The 20,979-nt window shown below is 55.6% G+C and overlaps 1 protein-coding gene across 1 annotated transcript; it reads right to left on the bottom strand.

Annotated features, from left to right (window-relative positions):
* Positions 1 to 753: 753 nt before the first annotated feature.
* On the bottom strand, positions 754 to 20,951 carry DEF6 (DEF6 guanine nucleotide exchange factor). The gene is given in 20 exon segments (XM_064173831.1): positions 754 to 1,489; positions 1,887 to 1,977; positions 2,332 to 2,530; positions 2,738 to 2,904; positions 3,415 to 3,515; positions 3,518 to 3,712; positions 3,793 to 3,856; positions 3,858 to 3,905; positions 4,088 to 4,171; positions 4,173 to 4,236; positions 4,422 to 4,450; positions 4,452 to 4,541; positions 4,544 to 4,603; positions 4,605 to 4,640; positions 4,642 to 4,656; positions 6,481 to 6,666; positions 8,448 to 8,588; positions 12,436 to 13,339; positions 17,289 to 17,370; positions 20,297 to 20,951. Coding segments are annotated over 18 exon segments (1,875 nt in total). The 5' UTR covers positions 12,532 to 13,339; positions 17,289 to 17,370; positions 20,297 to 20,951; the 3' UTR covers positions 754 to 1,280.
* Positions 20,952 to 20,979: the final 28 nt, after the last annotated feature.

Here is a 20,979-nt window from a genome sequence, read left to right as displayed (position 1 = left end):
GCGCAGTGAGAAAAGCACAGAGAGAGCAAAGGCCAAGAGCTGAGGGTAGCAAACAAAATAGCAGTCTCCTCCTGAGCCAACAGCTGGGACCCTGGGCTTTGATGCCTGCTGCCAGTGCCTGTTTGCAAAAGGGGACCCCTACATGATCTGGGGCTCTGACCCCTGTACAGTAAAGACTACAGATCCCAGGTGACTGGGGCTGGATTTATACAGAGGTGCAGGAAAGCTACCCTGGTGTTGGTGTGGGGGGTGTGGTTTGGTGTGGGGGTCACCAGCACACTTGGCTTTTGATCTTAATTTTTTTGGGGAGCAAATTAGGTGGTAATGAGAAGGGCCAGGCCAGGATTACTGGAGAGCTGCCATCCCCTGGATCCTAGTTGACATGGCCCCTGGAGTCTTTCCTCTTCCTTTCTACAGGTCCTCAACCCAGATCCTGAGCCAAGACTCCCTGAAGCAGCCTGAGGGCAAAGTGCACTACTGAAGGCCCAAGAACACTTAATTAATTAATCATAGAGGAGTGTTTGCCTTCCCAGACGTCACCCCTGTGCCAGCCTGGCCACATAGAAGGACTTAAACTTCTATGGCCAGTTCACCAGCATCTGTATCCCTCTTGGTTTTCCACAGCCCAAAATCTACCGGTAGAGCCTCTTCCCATGGCTGGGGGCTGAGTTCTTTCTATGGCTCTTTTCCACAGCTGGAATCAAAACCCTGCATTGGTTCCTGCAGGGCCATGGATGTGCAGGGAAGGAGGTCTGCAGGCCAGGGGCTCCAAAAGCTTTATTGATTGTGGGTTTCTGCTAAAATCTAGGTGACATCAGTGACCAATCACCACCTTCAGGGAGTGCAGGAGGCCACTCCAGCCTTTCTCGGGCACCACTCAGTCTACCAGGGTGCCCCTGGCAGCACCCAGGGAACAGCAGGTGATACAAAAGCATTGCTGGAAACCAAGGGGGAACTGAAGCCCTGGGCAGTGCTGACCAGAGCCACCAGTGGCACTTTTTTTAGGCACCAGACTGGAGAGTGGAGTCCACGTCCCACACCAGCACAGCCCCAGAGGAGGAGGCCCTGCTGCTTTCAGCCCAGGACTGGGCTGTCTGAGCCTCCAGGCACATCGTGACTGCAGCCCTTCCCTGAAGGAACAGGAGCATCTCTGCCTTGCATGTAGTCACTTCTGGGCTCTGTACTAGTCCCCACTTGTCCCCATACAGAGGGGACTGTGTGTGCCCAGCAGGACGTGCTGGGTCCCAGCGGTCCCTGCTGGGCTCTGCCATCCTGACAGGCTAGGTGGTGGGCTCTGCAGCCTTGGTGTCTGCGTCTGGAGATGGTGGCATGCTGCTGTCCCCACCATTGCTCACATTTTCCTTGCTGTTGTCCCTTGTGGGGTCGCTGCCTTTATCCTCCACCTTCTGCTTGAGTCTGAGGGAGGAATCTTGTCGGGACAGGAGGGGCTGGTAGCCAGGGAAGGCTCCTCTGCTCACAGTGCGCTTGTCTAGGGACACCACAGAGGAGAGGATTGTTTTCCCTGAGTCCCCAACTGACCCTGAGGAAGAGGAGTCCTGGGTCTCTTTGTCAGAGGCATGGGGGTATCTTCTCAGAAAGGTGGGAGCCTGCCAGCCCCTGGGTACCCCCAGAGCAGGGGAGATGGTTAGGAGAGATGGGTAAGAGGTTGTGGAGTCTCCTTTTCTGGAGAGCTTCCAAACCCTCTGCCCATTGTGATCCTGGCAAGCTGCCGTGGGTGCCCTTCTTTAGCAGGGGATTGGACTGGATGACTCCTCCAGATGTCCCTTCCAACCCCACCATGTTGGGATTCTGTGAGCCCGGGCCCAGGCCCTCAGTGTGAGCATGCTGCAGAGGGGCAGGGAGGGTGTGGGTGGCTGCTGCCTTACCTCCTGGCCCGATGGGGTGCATCATGCGGCCTCATCTGCACGTTCAGTGCTTGACGTTGGTGCTGGCTTGGTGCAGCTTCCGCTGGGCTGCCTGTGAATGTGAGAGGGGTGAGCTGGCAGCCCCACTCCCTGCATCCCTGCACTGGAGGCTTCCCCTGCCATGGAGACTCAGCTCATCCTCCTCTAGGTCTTCTGCTCCTCCTCCAGTCCTCCCCTTGCACACACCACCATTGCTGACACTGCTCTGCACACTGGCACTGCCGCCTAGGGCAGGACACCCTTGTTCCACCCCATGCCTGTGAATGGCACAGCTCAGAAAGCCCCAAGACAAGGCCAGCTAGGTCCACAAGCTGCAGGGTCCTCCCCAATATGGAGGTGACAGAGAGGGCTGGGAAGTACCCTGGGGCTTGCAGGGTGAAGGATGTGGCACCCCTGTGATGCTCACCATGACATCTTGGTCCACCCTCTGCCTGTTCACTCTCACTTCTTCCAGCTGCTTCTGTGCCTCTTCCAGGCACTTGTTCTTGTTCTCCATCTCCTGCTTGAGGACTTGCTTCTCCCGCTGAGTTTTGATGATATATTCTTCTTGCTCCTCCTTCAGCTTCATCAGCTGCTTCAACTTCTCCTCTTCCTCAGCCAGTAGCCTGTCCACAAAGAGCAAGAGGTGATGATGTCCCCCTGCCACTTCATTCACTGTCTTCCCCCACACCTACCAGCAAACTGGGAAACCACCACACCTCAGTCCAAGACAGAGAGCATTGCACTGCCCTGGGGAGTGTTCCCTCATGCCCCACCACTGCCTTGGGAATGGGGCTGCTCAAGGAGGAGGAGCAGGGATGCCCTGGTCCTACCTGGCCTGTGCGTATCTCACCGCCTCCTCGTCCTGCCGTGCCTTCACCTCCTGCTGCAGGGCCTCCTGCAGCCGCTGCTGCATGTCCTCCAGCTCCAGGATGCGCCTGCGCTGCCGCTCGGCCTCCGCTTCCTTCAGTACCATCTCTGCCTGCATGGAGGCCCGAGCCTGCGGTTCAGAGTGGACCCATCAGTGTGGGTGCCTGTTAGAGCCATCACCACCATCCCCAGGACCCCCTTGCCCCTTCATGCCCAAAGTGTACAGGGTCAGACGTCTCCCACAGGAGGGAGAGCCCATGGAGGGTGCTCCAGAGGAGGCTGTTTCCCTGCTCAGGAGACAGTCAGAAATGGGTTCCCTAGTCACCCCAGCACTAGCACTCACCTCTCACCTGCCCTCCCAGCTTTTTACAACCCAGGGCAGGTTGTCCTCATCTCCTGCTCCTCAAGTACCTCATGCATGTCTGTGGTGACCCCCTCCATCCCTCATCCTCAGGTCACTTAACAGTCCCCAGGAGCAGAGAGGTGATGGTTACAAGAGCAGGACATGCTCCTAAAAGCTCCTCCAAACCCTGCTGGACTGCCAGTCAAGGGAAGGGCTTCCCATGGGCCCCATGGTTACCCACCCCAGGACACCCACCCTGTGAGGGAAGCTGCCCCGTGGCGGTGAGGACTCTCCTACCTGCTCAGCCTCCCGCAGCTGGATCTCTAGGGTTCCTCGCATCTCCTCATGCTGCTGCCTGCGCCTTTGCTCCTCCTCTTGCAGTAATATCTCTGCCTGCGTTGGGCCTCCTTGAGCAGCTCCAGCTCCTGCAGCTTCCTCTCCTTCTCCTCCTGCAGCTGCTTGAGCCGCTGCATCTCCTCCTCCTTGGCCGCCTTGCGCTGCTCCCGCTGCTCCCGCAGCTCCCGGCGTTTCTGCTTCAGCTCTTTGTGCAGGGACCTCTTGCCCTCGGCCTGCAGCCGGATCGCCGTCTGTATGGCTGGGGAGGGAGGAGGACAGTCAGCGGGACAGGACGGGGGACAGGGAAGCTGGGACTAGGGGCACAAGGTGGGCACGGACCGAGCGTCCACTCCTGGCGCTGCCGCGTGTCGGAGGCGCTCATCTCGTAGGTGCGGGTCGCGGTTCTTCCACGCAGAACGGCAGCGCTTGCCCGGTCGCTGGTCGGGCAGCACCTGCAGGGACAAAGCACAGATGGCGTCACCCTCGTGTCCCGCCTCGCCTCACCTCCCTCAGCCGCAGGGCTGCGTCCCCCTGCCCCTGGATGTCAAGTGCTGTATTCTTGCGTTCTCCTCCCCGGGGCTTGAAGGGGTCTCCTGGGTTTGCTGTCCCTGAGCTGAGCGTGGCCCAGCTGCACCTCCACGCAGCAGTGATTGTCCAGCGCTATGCTGCCCTTCTTCTCCTTCCGCTCCTCACTCATGTAGTAGGAAAGGACACTGGGGCTTCAGCATGAACCAGCGCTCCGACAGTTCACTCCTCAGCTGGCCTTTTCTTCCAGAGGTAGCCCTGTGCCCGAGAGGAAAGTGAGATCAGAGCTGGGATGGGGGTAGGATAGGGTTTGGTGCCCCAGGACATGTGGGCTCCTTGTGCCCCAGGGTTTGTATCTCAGGACATGTGGGCTCCTTGTGCCCCAGGACTGTGGGCTCCTTGTGCCACAGGGTTTGTGTCTCAGGACATGTGGGCTCCTTGGCTGTTTGAGCACATCCTCAATGACCTCCTGGGTACACCTCCTCCACAGCCATGCTGATGGCCTCCTGCTCGATGCCCCGCAGGAACCGCCCCGAGTTCACCATATCCAGGAACTGCCAGACCCGGTCAGCCCCCCCCCTCGCCCCTGTGGCTCCTGGCACAGGTAATCTTCCAGCTCACAAGAGGTTCAGCTCCACATTCATGGCTGTGCAGATCTTTTTTCAGCAGGTATTCCACCTGTGGAGAAGAGGAACTGAATAATGGGGACAGCTGAGAGCCACCCTCACCTCACCAACCATTCTGGTGAGCCCAAGACCAGATCTCTTTCGAGCCTGGAGCCGGACACAAGGTATCAGCCCTCATGACAGCTGATTGTCATTGCCAGTGTTCAAAGGAGCAGGCAGGCTCAGGACGTTGACAATGATTTAGAGCTTGACCACTGCTGAGAGGTTTTTCCTCTTTACCACAAGGCTGAGGAGGTTTGGGCTTGTCTGCAGGAGTGCCTGGGAGAGAGCAGAGCAACACTGGTGTCCTCCACACCCAGCTCACAACTGGCATCTCCAACCATGGCCCTGAACTCAGCACCGCTGTTTTCCGGCCAATGTCAGAAAAACACTGGGGAGTAGCAGAGAGAGGGAGAAGTCCCTATGGAGGAGATGAAACTGTCAATAGATAGCTTTTTAAAAAGAACCTGAGTAGTTGGCAGGGTGTCAGGAAGACCTCCTTCAGCCCAGGTTTTGCTGCCATCTCTCCTCTCCTCAAGATGTGGGGACCACATTGAGTGGGTGACTGCAGAGAGGAGAACCCACAGCAGAGTCCCCCACACCCAGCTGGGAGTTTTTCACCAGGCAAGGGGCAGCAATTTCAGGGCATTTGTTTTTTTTTTTTATTTTCCTAAGCTCAGCCCTGTGAGCCCAAAGCTGACTCAGTTTGTCATGGGCTGAGGAACAGGAAGCAAACTCTCCGGGGGCAGAAGTGCGGTCGCTGTCCTGCAGCTGCAGCCCTGAGCTGCTGCTCTGGGTCTGCCTTTTTTTTTCTTATTATTTGGCTTTTCTGCTGATGTCAGAGGTTTGGTGGGGCAGAAGCAGGCAGCTGCCCCCCCCTAGCTGAGCAATTCCTGGTAACTGCTCTTGGTTGCTGAGCTTGTCCCTCCTCCCCAGATTCTGCCCACCTTCCGGGGCTTTGAGCTGAGAACCTCCCTCTCCAAATGCAGGAATGAATGTGAGGATTAGAGATTACTGCCATAGGCTTCGCTGAGCAGCTGGGGCAGCCTGGCTCTTGACTCTGGCTCATAGAATCCCAGACTGGTTTTGGGCTGGGAAGACACATCCCCAAACTAGAGCAGGTTGCCAGAGACCCAAACAACCTGACCTGTAGTGGTGCCAGGGATGCTGAGAAGGAGGTGAGTGTCTGCTAGGAGTGGGCACAGAGAGGGACATCTGGGTCTGCTCTGCCACTGCCCTTCATGGTGAATGTGGGCTGAAAGCAGCACAAGGGGGACGTCCAGTCCATAATGAGGAGCAACCTCTCCCACTGTGCCAGACTTTCACGGGGCTTGTCATCTCTTTCTCCCTGACGGAAATCAAGAGTCCTCCAACACCATGCTTGACTCAACCCTTGCGTGTGAGGTGAAGGGCCTTCAGAGCTGCAGCTGCTCCTTGGTTGGAGCTCTGAGAACTGGCACATTCATTTCACAGCAGGCAAGAGCTCGTTGGCAATCAGCTTGAGCCATGGAAAGAGCACCGTGGACCAGCCTAAGCCTCATGCTCCAAGACATCTCTGTGTGAGGAGGCATCAGCATTTTGGAGAGGCCCTCCCAGCTGCCCTCACTTCTCCCTGGGCAGCAGGGTTGCTGTGGGCATAGTGCAAAGGTGCCCAGGGTAGACAGGCCCCTCCTGCACCCTGGGCTGCTCCCTGTCACACCCCAGAGGCACTGCATCTTGCAGGATGTGGTGGGGCCTGCCAGGAATTGATAGCAGAACATGTCATCCCCAAGTGGGGCTCTGCCAGCACGGAGAGCCCTGGAAGGAAGAGGGTGATGGGGGGAGAGGCAGGTCCTACCTCATCTGGCACCATGACCAGAGGGTATTTGTCTTCGGACAGAAAGTTGAAGAGACACCAGAGCTTGAAGGCATCTTGGTGGGACACGACACTGTTCCCGTTCCGATCAGCCTTGTAATTCTTCTTGGCTGTCAGGGTCCAGCAGAGCTCATCGAAGTGCTCTTTGACAAAAGCTCCCTCCTCCACCTGCGGGCAGGAGTCAGTCAGTGAGCCTGGTGCTGCAGGGCTATGGAGGAGAGCTCGGGGAGAAGAGACCCTCACAGCTGAAATATCCTGTCCTAGCTGGTGAGAAGCATGAGGTCATCAATGAGTGGGCACGAATCCACGATGCCAGAGCATGTGTCCCCAGCACAGGTCCCTTAGCAAGGTGCCCTGGCCAACAGAGAAGATGCTACAGGATCATGGCAGCACTGTGGCACAGGCGTGATGGTTCAGCCATGTCCTGCTAGAGTCTGGAGCACCATCAGGAACCTCATGTTGAAGCACACACAGCATTGTGTGATGCCATCCTAGCACCAATTTTGGCTTTGGGTTGTTCTCATTATGTCAGCTGACTATGAAGAGGAGCTGGGGCTCAATGAAGAGAAGCAATGGTCCATGGGCAGGCAGCCATAGAGGGAGGAAGGTCACCTCCATCACCCTCAGCCCTGATTTCTGTCCATGAGCTTCTGTGACCACTTGCCGGGCACACAGTTTTAGTGTGGCATTGGTGAACTGCGATGAAGACCAAGGGTGCATCCCAGCTACGTGAGCAAACATGAGGTCAAAGCACAGCTTGCAACAGCAGAGCTAGAGCAGAACCTCTGGGTGGTGGAAAGCTGAGTGCCTCTTTTACTATGAAAAGCCACTTCCCGTTTCAGACTGTCTCTGGGATTTTATTAGCCATGGCAAAACCAGAAGGAGGAGGTTTAAGAGCCATTTTTGACCCGGCTTTTCCCAACAGAGGTTGGAGAAGATGATCCTTGAGGTCCTCTCCAACCTGCTGTTCTGTGATTAACCACAGGGGAAACTTGAAAGGTTTTGGCTGCTCTGTGATAGAGAGATTGGGCTGAGCTGACCTAGGCAGAGAAAGCTGGGGAAAAGTCTGCCCTCCTTTGCTGCAGACCAGATTCTGGCAGTTGAGATCAGCATCCCTGGGCCAGGCTGCACAGCTCCAGACCAGCTCAGGGCAAGGCAAGACCAGCACAGAGACAATCAGAGAGCACAATGCGCTGTGGGGAGCATGGCTCAGCCCTGGGGAAGCAGCAGGGGAGGGAAGAGTTACTGCAGCCAGCTCCAGGCCCTGCTTTTTCCAGCATACAGTGCAAGAAAGCTCTTAGCTAGTTTTCTTCTCCACACTGCCTGGAGGAAACAAGCACCCAGCTACCAAGCCTCGCTGTGACCAACAAAGATGCCTCTGAGCCAGGTGGAAAGAAGGGAGAAGGGTCCTGCCCACCCTAGTCTCTGCTCCTGCCTCTCCTCCTCTTTGCCAGAGGTCATGCCTCAAATTTGAGCAGAAGTGGAGAGGAAAGAGGAACTGGTTTCTCTCTCCTTTAGGACATGTGGACTGAGATGCACCCTTACAAGCTCTGATGGCAAGGGCTGATGTCATCCCTGCCAAGAAGACAATGAGTGTGGAACGTCCTCACCTGCTCTGCATTCACAGAATCACAGAACCTCATCTGGGTTGGCTTGGAAGGGACCTTCAAAGTCTGTCCAGTCCAACGCCCAGCAACTAAAGCAGGTTGCTCCGAGCCCCAAACACCCTGCCCTGGAATAGTCCCAGGGATAGGGCATCCACCACTTTTCTGGGCAACCTGGGCCATGGTCTCATCACCTTCAATTCTCTCTATTCTTTTTCCACTCATCTAGGGCAGGATCTCTAGAAACAGAGGGGAGTGCGCTGTGGTGCTCCCATGGGATGCTGTGGTGCTGTGGTGTCTCCACCTGAGATGCAGCAGGTCTGAGTGGGATAGCCAAGGGCTCACCTTGTCCAGGATGTACTTGCTGAGGTAGGGCATGTAGCCCTGGCTGGACACGGGCCCGTCGTCATCGTCACGGAAATGCTCCTCCAGCGCCACAGGATCGTGGGGGATGCACAGCACCGTGTACAGGTTGTGGGACAGCACCTGGCCAAGCATGAGGCGTGGGCAGAAGATGGTGAATAACTGAGCTCCAGCACTGTCCCAACACATCCCCACTTTGCCTCCCACCCACCCTGGGACTGTGCCCTGCCTGGCATCACTTCCCTGCAGCCATAGTGCTGAGGTGTGGTTTGGGTTTGGCAGAGGGATGGCAGAATCCTCCCAAGTGTGAACCTCAAACTCATTTAGAAAGGGGCAGAAAATGTTTTTTTTTTAAATGTTCCTTGGTTTGTTGGCACGTGGGGAACTTTTTGCTGTTGTTTTCCCAAAGGGCTGGCTCAAACCTTCCAGCTTTGATCTAGAGAAGATGCTGAGCTACCCCAAGCCATGCTGTTGGGCAGCTGTCCTCAGCAATCTCTTGAGCTAAGGACAGCTCCCAGCCTGGCTGCCGTGGCTCTGGGCCAGAGTGGCACAGCAAGGTGCAAAGATGAGAAAGATCAAATATTTATCGGACACTGAACAGAAGTTTAGACTGAATGGGAGCAGCCTGTGCAGATCTGCTGACACACCATCTCCAGGCTTCCACAGATGATGGTGCAAGCTACCTTGCACCCCTGCTCCTCCCTGTGCAGGGCTGGAAATTTCCTCCCAGCAAGAGAGAAGCTTGCCGCAGGCCAAGGCAGCTGAAGACAGTTCTTGCTCAACAGATTTTCTTTCTCTTTTCCACCTTCTGGATCGATGTTATCAGCAGAGCTCCACCTGTGCCCCGGCACCCAGCAGCTGTAGCCCAGAGCACTGCTGCCACGGCTGCACCTTTTGGGGTTCGGTACAGCCTCGGGGGCCACATGGGGTGAAGAGGGATGGGAACACCCTGGCCATCCTCCAGGATAGCAAACAAATCAGGATGGATTAAACGTTTGGGAATTGCTTGCTATTCCCTGTTTCCAACATGGAGCCTTGTCCTCATCCCTTGCAGTTGCTCTCATAGCACCCCAAAAAATAGCTGGGAGGTCTTGTGTGCCTCTGGCTATGGACAGCACTCAGGGCTCCTCCACCTTCCTGGAGCAGGATACGCTGGGGAGGAAAGCTCTGGTAGATGCATGGAGTTGGGGCTGCCCCGACCCCATGGGGAGAGCAGAGGTGGGAAATCCCCTGCTGGGCTCTGAAAGGAGGGGCAGGAGGGGAAAGTAACAGGGGAGAAGGGAGGGGATGTGCTGAGGGTGGTTTGGTGACACAACTGTTCCCTTGCTGCAGGGGATGGTGGGAGCGGGGGAAGAGGTCTGCCTGACACTGCCAAGCACCCCAAATCCTTCCTAGCAGCAGGCCTGACGCTGTTCTCTACCCTCTGCTCTCCTGCCCCACATCACCCCTCACTTCCATCCCTGCCGACCCAGCCAGAGATGGGGGTGGAATATTTAAGGCGGCTGGAGAATGGCAGCTTCTCTTCTCCCCTGTGGGTGGTGCCAGGGGCCCTTTCAAATGGAGCCTGGCTCCCTGTGTTAATGTTAAACACAAACCCCTCTGGCCTCAGGTGGCAACAGCAGGGGACTGAGGCTTCTAGAAGCACGCAGCGAGTATTGCTGCCGCCTTGTTTTCCCCGTGTACAAGCAGACCTGTCCTGCTGAGACAATCAAAGCTTCTGTGCAGCTCTGAGTGCAGAGAATTCTTTCCCAGGGGACCCCTAGCACCAGAAGCCCTTGCTAGCAGTGAGGTCCCTTGAGCTGCCTGTTTTCTACAGCAAGAGGGACACAAGCAGGGTCAGCTACTTGCCATCCATCAGCCAGCATCTGTGGAGTTGGGGAGTCACTCTTTGAGCCTGGCCTGAGAAGCTGTGATGACATGGAGAGGACGAACACTCATCCAAGACCAGACGCTGGGGACAAGCCTCCCTGACGTCTCTCCACGTAGCTCTCAACCACCAGTCTTGTCCTTCCTTCCTGTGCAGCTCCACACCTACACTCACATGCCCAGAACTCAACTGCTTGAACCCAACAGCTTCCCACAGCTTCTACACTTCAGCATCAGTGCTCTGAAACTGCTGCTGAATTTACTTGCGCAGTTGGCTGGAGAGAGCATGGGGAGTGAAGCACCCAGCAAAGCCTCCTCCCAGCTCTTGGGGCTAGTTTTGTTTCTGTAGGTGCAAATGCTTGTGAACATCAACATTGCTCCCACCCTTCTTCAAGACCCTTCTTGCAGGCAACACTTCTAAGTGAGGCAGGATACCATGAACCTGGAGGAGTTTGGAGAGGGCAAGGACACTATGGCTTTACCACTTCACGGCTCAAGCTGGTGAGACCCTGGATCCCTTCTCTCTGGACCAGCAGTACTGGCTTGCTGAACCAATTCTCAGGGGCAAACCTGAGCCACAGTTTGGCAGCAAGGAGTTGACGGAAATGAGCAGGCCCCAGCCTCAAGTTAACCAGAGCTGAGCTTCAGCGTGTCATGGCACAGCCTAACCTATGCCCACCCATTCCCTCACCCAAGGCGAGTGGCAAGCAGCAAGGAGTGAATTTTCTTTCCCCTCCAAAATGTCACCCTGGCAAAGCCACTGTAGAGATACTGTCCCTAGCACCCTACAGCCCCTGCACGGGAGCTGCAAGTCCTGGTCGCCTCTGCACACTCTCTAGGGAATTGCTGTGCCCTCACTGCTGTCACCAGCAACAAAGGCTCCACAGGTGAGCGCTGCACTGCTCACGCTAGCACTGCTGGGGCTGGGCTCCAGACACAGAGCCTGGGTGCAGGGGATGCTGCGAGGGGAGCACGGCACCTCCCTGGGGATTAGCAAGGGGAATGAGGCCCTGACCTGCTTTGGGATTTTCCCTAATTCCCTCATGCAGGGCTGAGCAGGCAGCGCGGCTCGCGGGGCACTCATGCAGCCACTTTCTGAGGCAGGATGGGCTAATAGGCAGCAGCTGTGCAGGAGGCATCTGGCTCCCACTGCTTCTCCTCTGCACCTCTGCAAACAACCCCCTTCATTTTGGGGCAAAACACGTCCCCACTGCCAAGCCCAGCTCCTTCCCTGCAAACTGTCCCAGGGAAAACCCTATAAAACAGCTGGAATAGAGGAAAGAGGTTTCTGCAGGGCATATCACAACTCCTCTTGCAGCCTGGCAGCAGCTGTCAAGTCCTGACGCAACCCCTCCCTGTGCTTTGCACGTTTCTAGCTCGGGTCTTGCAGCCCCCCGCTCCAATCAGCATTTTCAACCCCAGCACCAGCCTAAGAACCAAAACAAGACAACAAAAAAGGAGTCTCATAGTTTGCAAAGAGAAAAAAACCCAAACATCCCAAACCGATAATTACAGGCAAAGCTGAGGCAGAACCTGTTGTAGTCCATCTGATCCCATCCCAGAGGCAAACAAAAAGGTTTTAAGCCATGAAGGCTGAAGCCTGCTGCAAAGCTGCTCACGGGGTGGGGGAAAGGGGAGAGCAGAGATTTGTGAAGCTCTCTGCTATTTCTGGCCAGACCACTGAGGACTTCTGTTTAAAACTGGTCAGCCCCTACCTCAGGACCTGCTGGCTGGGCAGGAAGCAGAGATGTGGGTGCTCCCACAAGTAAGAAAACAGAGGCTGATTTTGGGCTGCTGGTTGGGTATACAAAACATAAGACACTGAGAACACCCCAAAATTAGGAATTTTACAGCTAAAAAACACACTTCAGCATTAACTGCCGCAACTTGGTTTTAAGAGGGAGATGAGACAGACCAAACTTCACCAAAACCAGCGTGGAGGTGACAGCAGGGTCTCCTTAATCGTAATACTTAACAATTTCTCCATGGAAACCCAGGTGGGATTGAGAAGCATCCCTGGAGCCTCTCCGCACCGTCCCCCCGCACCCCCTAGCCCACCTGTCAGCCCCAGGCTGGGGCCGCCCGAACCCCTCCGAGGGCTCACCTTGAGCTGGGATTTGGAGACCTTTCCGCTTTTCTCCACGTCCAGGGCGGTGAACGCGTACCAGATGGACTTGAGCAGCTCCGCTCGCAGGTCCATGGCGGCAGGCGGCGGGGGCAGAGGCGGCTCCGGCGGGGCCGAGGATCCGGTTGCAGGAAGCCGCCGGCCGCGCGGAGCAGCAGCGCCACCTGCTTGGGCGCACCCCGGAGGAGCCCAGCGGCCAGCGCCCGGCGCGGCCCCGCACCTCAGGCCCCGGGCTCTGGGCTTCTCCCTCCCCAGGGGCAGAGCGGGAGGGAGCAGGGGAGGACAATACAGGGCTCACAGAGGAGAGGGAAGCCTCTCGGCTCGGCCTAGAGATCAAAGGCTCTCTCAGAGAGAAATCCTCTCCTGGCCTCAACCTGCAGCTTCCTCTTCTGAGAGTTAAATGTTGGGAACTCGAACTGTGCCTTCTGAGAAGCTCCAGCCCTGCTGGGTTTGGGATCAGTCGTCACAAGGCAGGTGAGCAGAGATCCAGCCCCCTGCAGCCCTCCTGGGTTCTGCCTGTTCCTTGCCTGAACAAATCCCTCCCTGTGCCAGCTCTGCAGGTACAGCCTAAAAATAAATGCCCCACAGCTGGGAGCTTGCGCTGCTGTTGGGTTCCCAGCTGGGCTTTCCCAGCCAAAACGACTCCATGGTGCTCTCTGTGTCAGCATTACCCAGAAGCTGCCCCAGGGCAGTGGTCAGGCTGAGGCAGCCAGCTGAGGGCTCTTCTTCCCAGCTCAGAGGGTTGCTGGACATGTTCACAGACACCTTTACTTCTATCCACACTTCCCTAACATCAGGCTTGCAGGAGACCTTGGTGGAGCCAAGGCCTGGATAGGAGGTTGGAGCCAGGAAGGAGCTGGCCTCTTCCCCCAAGGAGCAAGTGCTGGAATATAAGGAAATGGTCTCAGGTTCCACCAGGGGAGGGTTTAGGTTGGAAAAAACTTCACTGAAAGGACTCTCAAAGCCTGGCACAGACTGCTCAGGGAGGTGGCTGAATGCCCATCCCTAGAGGTGTTTCCGAGAGGCAGAGATGTGGTGCTGAGGGCCGTGGCTGAGCACCAGCCTTGTAGAGATAGAGAATGGTTGGACTTCATGATCTTGAAGGGCTTATCCAACCAAAACCATTCTGTGAGATTCAGAAGACAGCTCTTAGCCCCTCTAAACCAGAGGCTGAGAGCTCAGAGGCTACAGGTTCCCTTGCTCACACCCCTCAGTGCTGGTTCTGGACAATCACTGCACTTCTTAGTCAATTCAGCAGATCTCCACAACTTCCTTAATCGTCTCATCTTCAGACCACCACTACACATGCTAGCCTCTGCCAGCCACCATCCCCAGGGACTGAGAGAGGAAAGAGGCCTTCCTTTGTTGGACAGAACACTTGTTAAGCTGGCTTTATTTCTTTTCATTTTCACCAGTGTTTGCACTCAAGCCTAACTCAGCCCCCAGTGAGGGCCGCTTGGCTTTGGTAGAGGGAGACCTCTGTGCTGCTCCACAGCCTGCCAAGAAGCTTGCTGGAAAGTGGAGCTGGAGAGTGAAGAGCTGGAGACCTGCTGTGGGAGGTGGCCTGGGACCTCACTCCAGCATCAGGGGTGGTCACCCCGTGGGCGCTGTGCTCACAACTGCCTGATGAAGCTTTACTGCTTCCCTGCATACGCTTCCCACTTGTCCCTTCCTGTGAGGGGTGGAGCCGGGAGCTGTTAGACCGTTTCCTGGAGGGAACACAGGAGGTGTCTCCCCAGAAAGAGACTTGACAGAGTCTCTGTGGCTCCATCTCTACTTGCTACGGTTTGAAGTGATCAGGTTGTGCTTTTACCTCTTCCAACAGAGGCAAATGAAACGGCTCACAACCCAGGACTGGAGAACTGAAAGTTTAAACAGAAAGGCAGTTCATATACAGCAGGTACAGTGCAGAGCACAGCAAAGCACATAACTTTACAGAGAAATCCATACCTGGCTTTACACAGAAGCTCATTAAGCCAAAATCCTCACACAAAAGCACGCCTGAATGCTCCCCACCCCATGCCTCTCTGTCCCCTTGCCACTCTGTTTGTTACACAGCACAACATTCAGCTTGGCAGCTCCAGGCCAAATGAAGCTGCTCCAGGCCTAACTGACAGCATCACCAAGATCAACCAGGTCTTATCTCCTCCACAGGAGACAAGCACCTGCTCATCCTTCCCAGGAGGAGAGACAATGAGAAAATGAATTTTCATCCAAGTTTATAGGGATGCAAGACTTATGAGTAAGAAATACAAAGATTACACTTTCCAGTGCACCTCCTGGACTTTTATGGCTTCTGCAGGTCTGTGACCCCATGGTGCTCTTAAAGGCCACACCACTGCAGAAGACTGGCAGGGCTCGGAGATGTTAGCCGTCAAGAAACAGATACCAGAAGACACAACATGTGCCCAAGGCACGGAGCAGGGAAGTGGCTGCTTGGAGCCCAGGAAAACAGCAGAGCCTCCAGGAGAAGGCAGCAGACACCATCTTCAATATCCCTCCTGGGAGAGCAGAGCCCTTGGCATGGGGGGCACTGTGGTGCCAGCGCTGCCAGCATCAGCTTTTTAGCACCTGGGCTGTCCACTGGGACACCTTCCCTCAGCATGGCCTGCACCTCTCCTGGTGCCAGCCAGGTGGTTCCTGCAGCTCCTGACAAACCCCTGTGGAGGAGAGGCTGGGGGCTGCCAGCTGCCCCACCGGGAGGTTCTGCAGCCTCAGCAGGGTCTCAGACATGGGAGAACTCCAAAGACTTCTCTCTACAACTCCCTGAAAGGAGGCTGCAGCTAGGTGGGCTTTTGTCTCTTCTCCCAGCAAGAAGTGACTAGAGGAAAAGGCCTCGAGTTGTGCCAGAGCAGGTTTAAGTTGGGCATTAGAAGAGACTCGATGATCTGAAAGGGTCTTTTCAACCAAAATACTTCTATGATTCTGTGACTTTGTCCAGATCATGGACTGAGTTGATGGAGAACTCAGACTTCAGACCTCAACCTCCCCCTTCTACCACACTTCTCATTTAGTGCCTTTTCTCCTGGCTCTAAAGGAGCAGCTCCTGCATGGCTGTGGTGAGAAGCATCTTGGACTAAGAGCAAACAAGCACCACTGGTGGCAGCTGTTTCCTCTGCCCTGGGCCACAGAAGGGAGTTTTCCCCTGTCAGCATAGAGGCAGCTGCTGGAGGGAAGTTCAAGAAAAGCTGGGCACAAGTGATGCCAGAACCATCTCTAACCCCAGCCTTTGTCAGCAGGATGAGAGCTGCCTCTGCCAGCCAGCTGGGAGGTGAGGGCTGCTGGGTGCTGCACATGAGCCTGGGCAGGCACAAGCAAGACCCTGTCCAACAGGTCAGCACACTGGAGACCACAGACCTGCTCTTTTCCCTCCACATCAGGACTGTGGCAGCAGAGTGAGGCTGTGAAGAGAGAGCCCTCACAACAGAGACCATGAAGGGCCAGGGGCTGCTTGAAACCTTAAAGAGAACACCAAGGCTGGGTAGAGGCAGTCTCAGGTAGCTGCTGTCCCCCACATGCTGGAGGCAGTCCTGAGAGACAAGTGACACCTGCCTAGGCATGCCACCTACATCTTCCTCCTCTTCCTCCATCTCTGACAGGGAAGCAATGTGCTGGCTCTTCAGGGGGGAGTCTCTGTCAGCAGCTGGGTCGGAAAAGGGGAAGAGCATAAGGGGAAGAGAAGCTACCCTTGGAGTCTCAGAACTGGCATTCCCCTATCTCCTCTCCAGCTTCACGGCTGCTCCCAGACACAGCTCCCCACTCTGTGCTTCCTCCAGCTCACCTGCAGGGACTGCAGCTAATGCATTTGCCGGCTTTGCAGAGACGCCAGAGAGCTGCCTCAGAGCACTCTGCACCGAGAAGATCTCGGCCCAGCTTCAGAAAGGTAGCACTGGAAAGTTCAGTCCTGGGCAGGGATGTCGCTGGAGTCCTCACTTCTCACACAGCCCATGTCTACCACTCCCTTCTCTTCCTCACCTGGCACCTGCAGGTGAAGAAGCCCAGGCACTGTTCGTGCCTCCCTCTGCAGCATGGGGCACGTCAGCAACCCCAGAAGGAAGGCATTCACATCGGCAGTGCCACCCTGCTCTTCTCCACGGGGCTAGGGGAGACAGGTCCCACCACTGCAAACCTTAGTGCTGACGGAACAGAAAAGGGAGATGCCGTTACATGGAGCTTCAGAGGGTGAAGGGAGGACTTGCCCACAGGAAAGGAGCTCTTTTCCACCTGCCCTTTTAACTCTTACCGTGCTCAGGGATGACTCCCTCTGTGCCACATAGGTGCCTGTCACAGGAAATTAATTCCTATCACCTCTCAGTTAAATAACTAATGTCACTCATTTCAGAGGTGGTTGATGAGCCCAGGTGGCATTGGTCTCAAAAATCACCAACCCTCCTCTGCCAAACATCTCCTCCAGAAGCACCATCTCCTAGTTCAGAGGAAAATACTGTCCAACTGCTCCCACAGGAAACAAACTGCTTGGGCTCTGCGGGGTGGCACAAACACAGCACAAAGGGGCTTCCTGGCCTCGGTTTACAGGCATCTGATCTCAGACTGGCAACTGTGAGAGAGCCCACAGCGGGGACAACACTCCAGTTACCATGCCATACACCACCAGCAGATTTGCCTTCTTGTCAGAGTTGCTAATGTCTTTATTATCCACATCACAAGTTCAGTCTCCTTGCTCACTCAGCTCAAAACACCTAGGCTAAGGAGTTAAAAACCCCTGCACTTCGTGGACCTCTTAAGGCTCAGGCTGTCAGGGGAGCCTGACAGGTGGAACACAGGCACTTTTAGCTACATCTAACAGCAAAGAAATGAACTATGGTCCTCACCTTTCTGAACCGTCACCTGATTGACATAAGCTGTGGTTGCATCTCCAGGTTCAGGTGACTTGCCCTTAAATCAGCTTTTCACCTGAAACAGTTAACAAAATCCATCAGTGCTGCCTGCATAGTTCCAGCTGCTCTGCCCCCATGAGCTGTCCCCTCTGCTGCACCTTCTCAAGGAAACCAGTCCCACAGAAGACAGCAAAACTGTGGCACAGAAGCTGTTATTTATCAAGCTTTCCTCTGAGTAGCAATAGAGGCACTTCCCAGAAATGCTGAAACCTCCCCTTCCCAGACAGGATTCAGGACAAAGGAGCCCAGTCAGGGCTTGTTTACCAGCTGCCCCTTCACAGCCCTACAAGCCAAGAAGCAAAAAGAATGAGGAGTGCTAAGTGGTTTGACTCTAAAGTCGAAAAGCAATGAGACAAACTCAGCTGGGAGCTTTTCATGGTGTCAGCAAGGGGCTGACGATTTATTTTCTTTTACTTTGGTGGAGGATCAACACTTGGAAAAAAATTACAGGGCCTAAAGTGTTGCTGCTGCCTTTGATGGGTTGTGAAGACACTCGCCATAGCTCTGGGTAGCCTTGTGATACTTGTGTCATTTCAGTGACCAAATGATTGATGCAAAGAGGACATTGCTCTATCCCTGCTGAAGGTGAGGATTCCAAGGTGCTTTCACCTGGTGCAGGTCTGGAGGGTCACAGAACGCAGTGGCTTTCAACCAGTCCCCGCTCCACATGTGATAAACTCACAATCACAGAATCATTGTGTCAACCACCAAACCATGTCCTTCAACATCACAACTACACGTCTTTGAAACTCCTCCAGGGATGGGGAGACTCCACTACTGCCTGGGCCAGGCTGAACCACTCTTTCTGCGAAGAAATGTTTCCCGACACGCCAACCACTAACCTCCCCTTGCCACAACATGAGGATGTTTCCTCTTATCCCTGTTACTTGCTACTAAGGAGAAGAGACTCCAGCCTCTTTCAGGGAGTTGTAGAGAGCAATAAGGCCCTCTCACCTCAGGCTTCTATTTGTTGTCCTTCTCTGGACCTGCTCCAGCCCCTCAATGTCCTTCTTGGAGGGTCCAAAAACTGAGATGTGGCCTCAGCAGTGCTGAGAACAGGACACAGGGAAATGGCAGTGAACTCCCCACAGAAAGCAGCAAGAGAAGCAAGCCCCAGAAACACAAAGCCTCACAACTCAACTGTCCTGTTCCACAGGCTCTGGGAACAGCCTGATCCTTTCCCTTGGTAGCAGCGGGAGGTGAAGGAGCCACCTACCAAACCGCAGAACATGGGCAGGTGTTGTATTTGGCACTGATACAGATTCAGTTAAACCAATGCCAAGCTCAGCACCAAACTGTATCCATCTCGGCAGAGTAAAACATCCTGCTCAGCTTCAGGGGAGGTCTGGGTTTAGTCCTGCAAGCTGTGAACCTCCTCAGTTGCCCCAAAGAAGGGCCTGCTCCAATCTGAACAGAACCTCCAGATCCTACAGCAAGAGCACTCCCATCCGTCTCCAAAGCTTTGATTCCAAACCAGAGGCATGTTTGGAGTTGTGCTGTGCAAATCTGATAGCTGCTAGCTTCCTGTTCCAGTGACCACACAAGATGGACAAGGATCTGAGGGCCCTGGTCTGCCTTTAACTTCCAGGGTCCATCAAGGGGCTCTCAGACTTCGCTACCTTGCTGAACCCTAGCTGTTACGCTGTCACTAAGGGTCACTGCTTGCTCTCCACCCTGCCCTGATGGCTGCTCCTCAGGCATGGAGATCACTTCACTCAGGATGCTCGCAGAGAGCACCAGAAGCAGAGCGAGAGGTTTGCAGAACAGCAAGTTGTTTGCTTTGTTGCAAGCCTTAAATTAAAAGAACGATTCCAATTTTATTTTCTCCCACTGTATATGTATCTCCAGTTTGGCACCTGAAAGGCTTGAAGGCTTGAGATTATAATGGATAAGACTGGACAAAAGCTGCACCCTTCCCATACCCAGGGCTGGCACCTGTTCCACAGCCACAGAGGACATAAAAATTTCTGAGGCCAGTGAACTGACAGCCTCCTCTCAGAAATAGTGCAAATGACCTGCAGGGAAAGTTTCTGAGTACTTCAAAATTGGAAACTACAGGCTGAGGGTGTCCTGTGCTGCAAGAGTCAGGGACACGATGATAAGCTTTACCCCCCAGAAGCATCCTTATTCTCTCCTCCCTTTCCTGTCCAATTCTCAGCCTTCTGAGGAACAGAACTGCATACTAACCCAGCCCATGCTAAAGCATCCACACACCCATGAAAATCTTTCACTAGAAGCACACTGCTGAGAGATTATCTTTAAAAGCAGCTGCAGTGGATTCTTTGTGAGTCACCTCTGAGATAGCCTAATATTTTTATCATTTTAATTTCCAGGAACAAGTCTGACCACTACCCATCTCTGCAGCACCCAAGGGGGGCAGCCACACTTTGTGCCACGCTTAGTGCCCTCTAACCTAAATGTTCTTGATACCTGACAGCTACTGCAGACTGGCTGCTTTTAGGGTTGATACCTCTCGGGAAGCACTGCAGTGCATTCCCCAGCAAAAGCTCCGTCCCAGCAAAATCGCTTGGAAAGAGAGACCCCTTTGAGCCGCTACGGCTACTGTTGCAAAACGCTGTCAGCGCTGCTGTGCAAGGGATGGGCAGGTGGTGCCCTACGAAAGGCAGATGTAGGTGCGGTGTGAAGCCAGCCGAGGGACGACGGGGCGGGCCGGGGACAGAGCAGAGCAGGGCAGGGCCAGGGCCCAGCACCATGGCAAGCCCCGAAGGACGGGACAGGGCCCGGCACCATGGCAAGCCCTGCGAGGAGCAGCGGGCCGGGTCAGGCCCAGATACGCTGAGGATAGCCGAGAGACATGCCGGCCCTCCACGAGCTGCCTGGTTAGGACGGGTGGGCGGCAGCAGCGCGCTGAGGACCAGGTGCCCCGCGGCCGCCACCTCCCCCCTTCTCCTCAGGCCTCCTCCCCGTCCTCCGGCACCAACCTGAGGAAACGCAGCGGAGCCGAATCCGCCGCCTGACCGCCATGCACCAGCACCCAGGCCCCGCTCTCTCCGCCCCGCAACCCGCATAGTGCCGGAGCTCGCCGCCGCGCCTCAGCCGCCCGCATGCCCCCATCCAGGTTTCGGGGCTGGGCGCACTGGCTCAGGGCTGCCTTGGGGGCACAGCGCATGCGCACTGCAGGCGGTTGGGCCCGGGCAGCGCTGGTCCGCAGCGGTCTGGCGCCGTGAGCCCTGCTGCGGCGCGGGGGAGCGTAACACGGAGCGCTTACAGCACTGGAACCGAGCGCAGGAACCTGCCACAGCAGCGAGGCGCTGTGCCCTGGCAGCCTCTGACGCATGGTCCGCGTCCCATATCTTTCCTGGCGGCTGATGAAGTGTGTCTCGGGGCTCCTGGGCGGCGTAGCCTCATCACTGCTCCGGGAAGCTATGGAGGGGCTCCTAGACTAGTAGACCGACACAGTAGGCAGAGACCAGAGCCGCTCGTTTATCAGCAGAGGAGATGCAGACGTGAGGGGAGCCGAGAGGCGAGGGAGCTAGTAGGGCCCTCCAGCACCACGGTCCGCCACTCCCAACGCGATGCCTGCTGTGCCACAGCCGGTCACTCCCAGCACGGCAGCCATACAGTGCCGCGCTGCGCCGCCTCCCAACGTGGCGGCCAAAAGGTT

This window comes from Pogoniulus pusillus, chromosome 39, assembly GCF_015220805.1.
Source record: "Pogoniulus pusillus isolate bPogPus1 chromosome 39, bPogPus1.pri, whole genome shotgun sequence".
NCBI classification, from domain to species: domain Eukaryota; kingdom Metazoa; phylum Chordata; class Aves; order Piciformes; family Lybiidae; genus Pogoniulus; species Pogoniulus pusillus.
The sequence above is the reverse complement of the archived record's forward strand: the minus strand, read 5'-3'. Positions and strand labels throughout refer to the sequence as shown.